General features: G+C 36.9%; 1 protein-coding gene across 1 annotated transcript in view; it reads left to right on the top strand.

The window, feature by feature from the left end:
- The first annotated feature begins 7,382 nt into the window (after positions 1 to 7,382).
- Positions 7,383 to 12,914, top strand: part of LOC137619123 (uncharacterized) — a 14,296-nt gene continuing 8,764 nt past the window's right edge. Inside the window, exon 1 of the mRNA XM_068349312.1 lies at positions 7,383 to 7,749. Within this exon, the coding sequence (XP_068205413.1) occupies positions 7,383 to 7,749 (367 nt within the window). The remainder of the gene's footprint in view (positions 7,750 to 12,914) is intronic.

Genomic DNA, 12,914 nt, shown 5'->3' with positions numbered 1-12,914 from the left:
AGCTATATGGCAACAAACTATGGATAAGATTTTTTCAGGAATGCAAGGAGTATTCATTTTTATAGATGATATTTTAATTGCTGGTAAAGACACAAGAGAACATAGAGAAAGATTGCAAACAGTTCTGAAGAAGTTGAAGGAACATAATATTAGAGTAAATAAGACAAAATGTATTTTAGGAGTTGATTCAGTGGAATACTTAGGTTTTGTAATAAATGGCAAAGGTTTTCACAAAACTTAAGAAAAGATTAAAGCTGTAAAATCAACAAAAGTGCCAGAAAATGTTAAGGAATTACAATCATTTTTAGGTTTAGTAACATTTTATGGGAATTTCATTCAGAATTTGTCTACAATTGCACATCCATTGTAAAATTTGTTGTATAAGGGTGTAGAATGGAAGTGGACAAAAGAGTGTCAGGAATCTTTGGATATCAAACAGGAAATAAAATCACCTACATTCTTAGTACATTATCAAATGAATTTACCAGTTAAATTAGTATGTGATGCATCAAACATAGGTTTAGGTGCAGTATTATCTCATGTAATGCCAGATGGAACAGAAAAACCAATTGCATTCACTTCTACAGTATTGAACAAGGCAGAAAGGAATTACTCTCAAATAGAAAAAGAAGCTTTAGCATTAGTTTATGGAGTTAAGAAATTCCATATGTATCTTTATGGTAGGAAAAAGTTCACACTTGTTACAGATCATAAACCTTTATTAGCAATATTGGATCCAAAAGCAAGTTTACCTACGTTGGTGGCTGCAAGACTACAACGTTGGGCAATTACGTTAGCAGCGTACCACTATGATATAGAATACCCTCCAACACCAAAGATGGGTAATGCAGATGCTTTATCTAGATTACCCGTAGACAAAGCTCCAGAGGAGTATGATGACAGTGTTCTGTTAATTTCTGTATATGATGTACCCATTAAAGCAAAGGATGTAGCACACAGTACCAAGAGAGACCCAGTACTTAGTAAGGTTTTGGAGAGTTTAATGACAGGTAGGGACTTATGTGGAAAAGAGGAAAATTGTAAACCCTATAAGGATATATGATATGAACTGAGTGTAACACAAGGAATAGTGATGAGATGTTCCAGGGTAGTTATTCCTAATTCACTGAGGAATAAGGTTTTGTCAGAAAGACATGCTGATCACCAAGGTATTGTAAGATCAAAGTCAATTGCAAGAACTTTTGTATGGGGGCCAGGTGTAGATAAAGATGTGGAATCTTATATAAGGAATTGTACGAATTATGTTATGCCACAGAACAATCCTCATTTTGCTAGAATGCACCCATGGGAGTTACCCAGGTATCCATGACAAAGAGTGCATATAGATTTTTTCAGGTCCTTTTTTAAATTATTAGTTTTTGATAGTAGTAGATGCTTACAGTAAGTGGCCAGAAGTCCTTCCTATGACGACAACGTCTTATGCCACAATAAAAGAGTTAATGCAAATTTTTTTCTACACATGGTATTCCAGAAAGAATTGTTACAGTTATTGGTCCATAATTTCCCTCACAAGAGTTTAAAGAGTGTTGTAACGTAAATGGAATAAAACATACATTTTCAGAAACATATCATCCCTCTACCAATGGAGAGGCTGAAAGATTTGTTCAAACATTTAAGCACAATATGAAGTGTAGAAAAGCAAATTCAGGTAATATATTTTTGCATGTATCAAAGTTTTTATTGTCTTATAGAACAACGCTGTACAGCACAACAGGCATGATACCCTCAAATTTGTTGATGGGGAGGAGGATAAGGTGTAGGCTAAGTTAGATTTGTTGTATCCAAGTTTGCAAAGTGATTTAGAAGACAAGTAGAAAATATCCCTAAAATAAAACTTTTTTACCTTTATCTGATGTCATGGTAAGATCGTACAACACCCCCAGAGAAGTGGGTACCAGGAGAGATTATAAGAGAGATAGGAAATTCACATTATGATGTTAAGTTGGTGGAAATATTGTAAAACGTCATGTTGATCATTCACAACCATTTAACAGAAATACAGTAGAGTATGTGAATGTTAGGGATGAGAAACTTTCAGAAGTAGTTAGATCAAATGAGTCAAATATTAACCAAGATGCTCCAACATCAAATGTAGACTCAGAACCAATTCATGTATGCCTACCAGTACAAGATGAGGTTAGAATGCTTCCTAATAGGATTGATAGAGGAAAGCCCTTGAGAGATTAGATTTATAAAGATTTTTACAATGTCAAGTTAAGAAGGAGAAGACTGTTATGTATTATTGTAATAATGTACTGTATTACCTCACATGTTATGTGTATTGCGCAACATGGCATCATATTGCCTTGATGAAACATGTTCAAGAATGTATATAACTGAAATGATGTATTTTGATATTAGGGTTCAAGCATTTATTAGTTACCTCAAAGATAGGATGTGATTCTTTATACTGTGTGCTTGAGTAGGATTCAAGTCTTTGGAGAGCGATACTGTATTGTTCACTCTTATGTTTTGGTTTGTGAGATTTGTTTATGAGATACTCGACGCTCAGAGTTGGGAGTTGATTGTTAACAGAGTATTTTAAGAATACCAATATATCATCAAACCCCACCGAGAAAAATTGGCGACATAGGAAGGAATTAATTCATGGATAATTACTAATAATTCTTCACTCATTGCAGGTGAGTAATATGCTGAAATCATCAGACAACTTACAACCAACATTATATTTTCTTCATTCCAAGCTGAGGCTATTTTATTTTCATGCTTACAATAAATAGTTTTCCAGTATTTGACTAATTCCTCTTTTGTTTTTTGTTTTTTATTTAGCTTATTTCCTTGTTCTCCATAAAGTTGTATAACTTTGTCTTGGGCTTTCTGTCTGTTCCTTATTCTGTCAATATTTTTCCAGTATTTTATTTTTATCCATTTTTATTTCTTTGTCATCCTTTGTTCATATATAATAATTTCCTTCTTTATCATTTCTTGCACTTCCCTCTTTTTTATCATATCTCTCCTCTAGTACCTTTTTCACTTCGATATTGAATTCATTTCTTTTCTTTCTGTTTAAATCCTTCGAACCTTTATGCCTTTTCTTATTTCATCGTTCATCCAGGGTTGCTCATGTACCTTTTCTTCATCGAGAAATTTCCTTTTATATACTCTTGCCAATTTTTCTTCTGCAGCCTCTTTAATTATCAGGTCCACTCCTTCCATTCTGTCTATTTGTCTATCTCTCACAATTTCCTCTACTCTTGTAGTATATTCTCTCAAACTATTTTCATCTGTCCTATATTATTTCACTTCCCACCACCTTCCTTTATTAAAATTTCTATTTTGGTCACTCATGAATTCCAGTTCTATAGTGATCAGATTATAATCAGAAATATCAAAGTTCAAATTTTAATCGTCTATATTAATTTCCCTAAAGTTTTTATAGGTTTGTTCGTTTACTAGTACGTAGTCTATTACACTTTTTTTGTTGCACTCTTTCCCATGTATAAATCCCTTTACATCTTAAATCTCCATTCAATAGGACTAACCCATGGTCATTCATCCAATCGAGAATCATTTCCCCGTTCCTGTCTAAATTCTGATTACTTAAAAATCCTTCATGTCCGTTAAAATCCCCTAATATCATGAATGCCTCCTCTTCTTTTAGATTTCTCATAATTCTTTCACATTCCTGCTTTATTGTCTTATCCCTACTTTTGTTTTCTTTAGTATTTCGTGCTAAATTCAAATATATGATTGTATGCATTACGCTTAACATACATCAGATCTTTAGTTTTAGTTTCTATCTTTTCCAGTTCCAGACTATTAGTATTTCTGTAAAGTATCATCGAATCTCCTCCTTTCTTATCATTCATATACTTCATATTTTCTATTTTTTTAACATCCTCACTTAGGTTTAATCTAGCTAACTTTTGGTGCGTTTTTGTCAAGCAAAAAAGTTTATTTCTACTATTTGATTCTTTCTCGACTTCCATCTTTTTTGTTTTGTTAAGCATTGAATGTTCAACAAATAAATCTTAAAGCTTTCTTTTATCTTGTGTTTATATTCTTCTTTTTTTCCTTAAAAATCCCTTCTGTGCAATTTTCCTTTCTTTATGAACCATCCTTCTTCACCATTTTGTCTCTTTGTTTGTAATTCTTCCCTTAAACGCCTCTCTCTCTCTCTCTCTCTCTCTCTCTCTCTCTCTCTCTCTCTCTCTCTCTCTCTCTCTCTCTCTCATCGTTAGATCTGGCGCTATAAAGATTCTACTTTCTCTTTTTTTTTGGACAATTTCTAAGGTTCTTAGCCTTTCCTATAATTGTCAACTTCTCTCTTTCACTTTTCATTTTTTTTTTCACTAGTAATGACCTTGGTTTGTTTCTTTGCTTTTTAACGTCATGGCTTTCAGTTGGTCTATTACCTATTTCCAATCTACCTAACCTGATTGTTTCCATTACTTCAACTCCAGTTAGGCTACCCCTATATTATCTCTGAACAGTCGTTTACACCCATCCTTATCCTTTCTTTGTTTTTCCTCTGTGCTTCCTTCCATGCATTCCTCAACATTGTATATTAATAGATTATTTTTCCTCTTTTCCTTTTCCATTATCTCTTTTTAAACTCTTCTCTAACTTCTTCCCTAATGTCTTCTATTGGCTCATTAACTCGTTGTCCTGCCTTTGCCGAGCCTATTGAATCCTTTATTTCTTTTATTGCGTGTTCTAGTACCTCTAGCCTATCCATTAGCCTATCATTAATCTCCTTCATCTTTTTATACTCTACTTCCATTTTCTTATATGATGCCCTGCATTCTCTACAAAACCAAGAGAGACTTTTGTATGTCTGCAGCACTTTATAATCTTCCCGGCCCATTTTTACACAACCATTGTGGAACCAAGACTCAGAGTAGTCACAGGCGATTCCACACTACTTCTTTGTTACCTCCTTGTCGCATACGGCACAGTCAACCTGCTCCCTTTCAATTTCTTCGGATAATGAAGTTTCTACCACCTCGTTCCTCACTATCTTCTCTTTCGGCTTTGTTCCAGTCTTGCCTTTACTGTCCATTTTCATTTTTGAGCTTATAACACCTTTTAGTCCTTAATTTTTCTTCACTTACAACATTCAATTCACGAGATCACGTATTGCACTCTTGAGTTCTATCTTTTGCAAGAGCCCGTGTCCTGCATAAGGCAAGGCAATCTCAAACGAACGAGTAATTGGAACATCAAATAGTATCCCAAATGGATACCAAATTATCCCAAAAATTATACAATAACAAATAAAGGGTATTTAAAGATATGAGAGACTATAGTTTTATTCATATATAATCATTTTCACACCCACACATCTCTCTCTCTCTCTCTCTCTCTCTCTCTCTCTCTCTCTCTCTCTCTCTCTCTCTCTCTCTCTCTCTCTCTATATATATATATATATATATATATATATATATATATATATATATATATATATATATATATATATATATATATATATGCTAAATTGGTACCAAATATGATGGTGTTGCATGGTAATTTACAATAAAGACTCATCAACTCAGTCTTTAATTCACTGAATGTTAATTGAATATACAGGATGAGGTTTTTGAAAAATGGATTATTTAAAACAAGCTAGTCTTCACTATCTGTTTTTTTCTTTTTTCAACTGTCAGACTTTGCTGAATGTTAATAACGTTAAGAAAAAATAAATAAAATGAAATGTATGGATAAGAAACTTTCCAATTCTTATATTCTAGGTTTATGATTTTCTTTACTCACAAGATTATCATCTTGTTTTTTTTAGCCACTTTAATATGTTTTATGTACAGTAATGGACTTCACAGTGATATAATGTGACATCAAAAATGATGTCAGGGAATTTAAATGGCGTTGAATGTATGAACCTCATCTAACAGATTACAATATAGTAACATTTCATGAGCTTGTTTATGTTTGTAATTTTAATAACTTTAAGGAAAAAACATGGAATATATGGATCAGAAACTTTCTAAGTCATATATTCTAGGTTTAGGGTATTCTTTGGTCCCTAGATTATAATTTTTCTTGTTTTTAGCCAATTCAATAAGAACATCTGGATTTCACAATGATATAATAATATGGCATCACAAATGATGTTGTCCAGGAATTTAAATGAGCCTTTTATGAACTCGTGTATGTTTGAGCAGCCAATCCAGGTAACAACTACACAATTGAGCCTCAAAATACATCAATGCACTAAGGCCCAAAATATCCATCGATGCCTTAATGTTGACACTTGAGTCCTAATGAGTAGAAGAGACCGGGAGAGGAGCTGGAAGAATTATGAGTAGGAAAGTGATGGATTATCATAATTATATACATGTATAAATGATTATCATTATTATATATACCTTTATTGCTAATACACATTTAGCATAAATGTTGTATTAGGAATACATGTATGCAAGTATTCTTGTTTATTAGAGTATAGGGAATACTATGTAGCATTTATATCATCTCATGTGGCATGCATATCATATTTTATTTATCTGGTATTATTGTAACCAGTCTTTCCCGTAGCCCGCCTCTGTTCACAGCTCCTCCAGTGTATTACGTTTATTTAGATTATTTTCACACATTATATGGCTCAAAAACTTACGCAAGTGTTTCTATGAAAATCTGATTTACTTTTATATCTAATGATAACTAAGATGACGCAGTGATTGATTTGCCATAAGTGAATTTCGGCCTGGACAATGCAAGAAGAGTGTTTGTGTTCATCGTAACCAAGTTAGTTAGCAGTTGTGAACCAGAACTTCGTTTGGATGTATACACTGGCAGTGACTTTGTGTTGTGATTACAGTGACTCAATATACGGCAGTGGTTATTTTAGTAGTCTGAGATTAGGGCTAATGTGCGTCGGCCATCTGCAGAGGCCGGAACATGAGCGTCACATTCATACTCAGCTGCGTCGAGGTGAGACTAACGGCTCTCGCTGTGCATGCGACACCCACAGCAGTCACAGTGTTACCTGATTCAGCATAGCTCTGTTGCCTCGAGCTATTGTACTCGGTGATTGGCTACCGTTTGTGACGTCATTGTGACGTTACCACTGACGGCATTGAGTGATATTTTCTCTTAGATTTCGTGAGATTTTTCTATTTATACTGGCAAAACACGATAAAGGAAGGAGACCAAAGTCTTCTGAGGTTTCTCCCCCATCATCCCCAACCCCAACAGACATGACGTCATCTCCAACACATTCAAGATCTGCTTCTCCTTCATCAACCCCTTCGACCATGGATTTTATCAGCAAAATCTTTGAATACATGGATAAAAAAGATGAAGAAAGAAGAAAACAGGATGAAGAAAGAAGAAAAGAAGACAATGTCAGACATCAGGAAGAATTCAAAGCATTAATTGAAGCTATGACTGGTCCCAGGCACACCCTACCCCAAGCAAGTGATAAAGGGCCCCGTACCAGAGCACCATCGTCAGCAAGTGCTCTCCAAATGCCTAATTCAGCTGTGCAAACACCTAAGGTGACAGTAAATTTGCCTCCACCATTAACTCATGATGTTACTTATAGGCAATACACAGAATGGAAGCAGAGATGGAATGATTATGCTGTTATGGTAGATTTGGATAATGTACCTCGACCTAAGCAATTGATAGAGCTAAGGGCATATCTCAGTGTTGAGATGAGACGCATGTTAGAACATGATTTGGGTATTCCACCAGACTCAACTATGCTTTTGGATGATGTGTTAGCTCATATCGAAACTTATATAAAGGGTCAGCAGAATGAAGCACTTCGTCGGTTAGCTTTTACTCAATGCAAGCAAGCAGATTTTTTCATTTGTTTACAACAGCTCTCAGAGGAGGTTGATTTATGTATAGGCGTTAACTGTGTGAGGCCCAAATGAAACATGCTATTTTGGTTGGCATAAGAAATGAAGAATTCATCAAGAAGCTCATTAGCATGCCAACAACAGTAACACTTGAGGAAGTGAAGCTGACTTGCAGGGCTTTTGTGGCTGGAAAGAAGACAACGACGGAGCTTAAAGCTCCACAGACTTCATTGTTTGCTATGTCAAACTACAAGAAGTTAAAGAAGGCATTTGTTAAGCCGGAGCAACCTAAGAAAAATCATCAGCAGGAGAAAACTCCTTCTTCAAGTAGCAGAAGGAACCTTTAGAAGTGAAGAACTTCTCTCCGTTTTAGGCCCGGAAGGTGAGACTTGGAGGAAAGGAGTATTTGACTGGGTGATTAAAGGAATTTGGGATCTTTGAAGAGGGATGGTACATGGAGAAAATTTGTAGGGCTATGGGGATAAGGTCTTTTATAGGCAAGGACTGTATGGGCTGAGTGAAGATTGGGTAGGATGGGAAGGAGAAGGATTAGAGGAAGGTGTTAGTGCTGAAAAATTGGGGATTAAAAGATTAGGAGCAATGGAAGGTTGACATTGAGGCATCTGGCAAGGTGCTCATTGGGGGTTTGGTCGGCAGAGGTGGTGCTTCAGATGGGCTTGGCTGTGAGGTGTCTTTCGGAGCTGTAATCCTCAGACACTCTGGGCACCTTCTGTTCCAGGTGTGATGAGAGAAGGAATAGTTGGGAAAGGTTTCCTTCCTTTCTTTGTGGGCATTGATGCATATGTGGCTTAGGTGATGTTTGCTGCAGATACTGCAGATATTGGGGCCTCTACAGTCTTCGTGATAGTGTCCACAATGCTGGCAAGAATAACTAAAGCAGCACCGGTGTATAATCGTGGATGGGAAAGGTTCACCATATTCCAAGGTTGAAAGAGGGCGGGATTTTTACTTATGAAAGTGGTAATAACTTTTTTTTGTTGAAGCCTTGAGTTTATTCTTGCAGCATCTACATCTGCAATGTAGCTGAGGGAGGGGATGGATGCTAGAGGCATAGTCACCGGATAGCTCAGGACAGGATTCTTCTACTTCTTTGCTTAACCAAAGAGCACCATGGATGATTCCCTCTGTAGAAGGCTGACACTTCTCTTTTCCTAAGGGGTGATGACGGGTTCATCCTTGCAGTTCAGTCTGACAGTGATTTGGATGCTGGGCTTTGAGGCTACTAGGGCAGAATTGGTAACAAAGGATTTGGTATTTTCTATAGGTGTTAGCTTGAATCTCAGAAGAGGTTTCTTCCCAGTGTTTTTGGTTTCAGGCTGGGATGATGAAGGAGAGCTGTACAACACAGCAGAGGCTTCTTTCAGTAGCTGTGGGAGGCAATCTGTGCAGTTGCAGTCCAGATGGTGGTGTTCTTTGGGGTAAGGTAGCTAGGTCCTTGAAAGTCAATTCCTTTATCTCCATGTCAGTGGAGAGGGGGCTCGATGCCGTGGGTGGAGCTGGCGCAGTGGAGGATGGAGACTGCTGTGTGGTAAGAGGGACGATCCGACTTTGTGGCAGGAGACTTCGGAGAAGGCTGAGGTGTGTTGGCAGTGTGTAGTTTGCTGTCATAAATCTGGTGTCTGGTACCAGTTAACAGGGCGAGTTAACTTATTACTGTAGTTGGAGTAACTTTTGCACCTTTGGTAGTCACATCTGGATATATCCTTGCAGTAGAGCTCTGTTCAATGGCGGGCTTGAAAAGGGTACAGTGCCTTTGTAAAATGGTCAAGGCCTGTAACAGACATGGCGAGAGTATAACTCTGTTGGTCAAGAAGAACAGGAGTTGAATTGAAAAGTTTAGCTAGATAAGACAGTCACAGGTGGCTGGGCCCGTGTGTAATGGCTACAAGTCCATCAAGCAAAAGGTAGTAAATGGTGATAACTATTATTAACATAATATTACACAATTGCTTTTTGCCTAAGCATTTGCTACTAGAGGCTGTCTTGAGCTTCTGATTTTGCTCCTCTAGCCAAAATTTATGCTTGCTCCGTTTTTATTCATCAATATCAATGTACTTACTTGTAAGATTGCTTCACGTTATGTAAGACACAGGCTCTTGCATTGGCAGCAGGACATAATAAACTAGAGCAATGGAGAGAATTCATCAGTGGTCAAAGAATAATTCCAAAGTACTATATATAAATTTCATCCTTTTGCCGTATCACTCATCTTTTATTAAAATTGGTAATAGGAATAGGTTCGTCAGGCTAAAAATATGAAGTCTGAAATATCAATTACTCGGTGCTACTATAGCGTGAGGTCTACTACATTATAGCATGAGATCTACCTCCCGTTAGTACTTAAGTGTGAGGTCTACTGCTGAATTATTCGTCCCTCATGGATAAAACACATTTCATACATTTGTTTAAGCAATAAACACTTAACTTAAACATATCTTATAAATGGCTTAAATAGATAATAGGTAAAAATAAACATGTTATCATATATTTTCATGCGTTTATTCTAGCGATACACTCTTCGTACATCAAACAGGTTATCATATATTTCCATACATTTAATATAGCGATACACACTTCTTACATCTTCTAAGAATGACACAAATAGATCTGCTTCTTGAACTGTATCCAAGAGATTGTGCTCTCTTAAAAAGACGAGTGCTGCTTCTTCTGTCAGAATGACTCTTCTATAAAACTCCTTTAGCAACATTTTTAATACCCTCAATCGATGATATCTCTTTTAGGCCGAGGGAAAAAGGATTTAGGAGCTGCTGTTGTTGTTGTGGATTATAGCCAACAGTTCTCGTTGGCACGATTTATTTGCTTCCTTTTATATGGGCATGTCACCTGGACAGGTCACGTTTTTGATGGATTTGGCCAGTTCACATGTTCGAGGGTCAGGTGCGGGGCTCTGGGACATATGGCGGTAGACCTCACACTATAGTAGCACCGATTACTCTATCATGGTTGCATGAAATTGAATTCACTTAAAAAAGAATTAAATAGTAAGTGGAGAGACATATTTTTACCTCATAACAAAGTCATTAACTTTCAAGTAACCATGGCTGAGTAATCGGGATCTTAATGTTTATTTATTTTGACCAGATGAAAATTACCAGGATATAATCACTAAACTCGCCAAGTATTGAAAGTGTAAACAAATGAAAAATACACTTCACTTACCTCGTTCTGTCAAGAGTTACCTATACTGTAATACAGCGATAATGCTTTGAATCTGTGACGAAGCAGGGAGAAGGTTGTGAAGGTCATGAAGTGGCCGTCCATAAGGGCACGAAGTAGGTTCACCTCACGAGGAGAACTGTCTGCGGCAGGTTGCAGGCGAGTTATACTGGTCATTTTCCCGAGGGTGAGCGAAGCCCTTTGGTCCCCCAACGGTTGTTGAGAGAGCTTAAAAGACGTTGCTATACGGGCGGCTGGCGACGGCAAGTACTGCTGCAAAAAGTATGCGTTGACAACGTCATAGTAACGGTGAGAGATGGAGGGGGGGGAGGGGCGGAAGGAGCGAGTCACTCCGGGGTCACCAATGTGACAAGCCGAGAGAGGGTTGTGAACTCAAAGGCAGGATGCAATCAACTGAGTTGTTTATTAAGGAACACTCTCCTCAAGGCAACAGGACATAACATGTTCGAGAGACAGACAATGTTACAGAGCATAACCGGAGACATGAATTTTAATGTTCTTTTTAGTGCGAGGGAAGAGCGCAGATACAAGCATAATATATACAAAATAATTATGTACAATTGTGTGACACACGGTTGGTAGCCTACAAATCTCCCTCTAAATCAATAGTGAATTGCTGTATTAAAAACACACTACTATAATCACTAAACTCACTAAGTATTGAAATTGTAAACAAATAAAATGTACACTTCACTTACCTCGTTCTATCAGGAGTTACCTATACTGTAATACAGCGATAATGCTTTAAATCACCCTTTAAATATTCTGGCAATTCTTCATTTTTCATATATTACAGAGAATTTGACAGAGGCAACATATGATTGCATGGATCTTGGCCAAACATAGGAAACTTTTTACAGATGCAGAGATTGTTAAAGAATGGGTTTTGGCATCAGCAGAGTAATTGTATTGTGATTTTGATAATTAAGATGCAATTTCAAACAATTCACATCAGGCACAACCATAATGACGAGGACTGAAGAAATCGTTAATCTATCAGCTTTTTAATTATTTAGCATTGCATTGAACGAAAACACAGATATTTGTGATGATGCACAGATATGTATTTGGGTACGATTTCCAAAAAAAAAAAAAAAACACTTTTTCTGGGAAGAATTATTGTGGCTATTACCACTATGTAACCAAGCTAGAGGATAAGACGTAGTGACTGCGCTATTTTTTTTTTCTGACAATAACCTAAAATGGTCTAACATGGTTTGTGTGTGTCCTGCTGGTGTCCTCAATATGAGAGGCAAAGAAAAGTGTCTCATTGGATTAATGAGGAAGGAAAAGGAACTTACAAATTTTGCCATATTCCATTGTATAATTCACTAGGACGCACTTGTGACAAATTCCAAAGATTGTAAACTTCAAAATGTGATGCAGCTGGTTGTTCGGGTGGTAATTCTTTTATTCAAGGACATTAAATCATCGTCAATTTCGTGAACTATTGGCTGAATATGACGGATAGTATGCAGATTTAGTGATGCTTAATGAAGTGATATCTCGAGGCAGAGTGCTTGAACGATTCTTGAGTCTCCTGTCTCAAATTCGCAAGGTCACTGCAAGCAAAGGAAAAGTTGAACCTGAACTTGAGAATCCTGAGTGGAGACTAAAACTGGCATCCTTAACTGATCTCACCTGCCACCTGAATGCACTAAAATTGAAGAGCAGCTGCAATGCAAAGGGGAGTCACAGCATTTCAAAACAAGATCAAATTACTTTTCATACCGGGCAGACAATTTGTGCATTTTCCAAACCTTAGGAAAGCCTCACTTGGCAATCCAGAAATGTTGCAAATATTCCGCTATGTCACTTTCATGAATGCATTGAGGAATTTGGAAAGGAGTTTAAGAAAATGAAGAACTAGGACTTATTCAATATTTATGT

Source organism: Palaemon carinicauda, chromosome 25, assembly GCF_036898095.1.
Source record: "Palaemon carinicauda isolate YSFRI2023 chromosome 25, ASM3689809v2, whole genome shotgun sequence".
NCBI lineage: Eukaryota > Metazoa > Arthropoda > Malacostraca > Decapoda > Palaemonidae > Palaemon > Palaemon carinicauda.
Note: the sequence above shows the minus strand (reverse complement) of the source record. Positions and strands in the feature narration are given on the sequence as shown.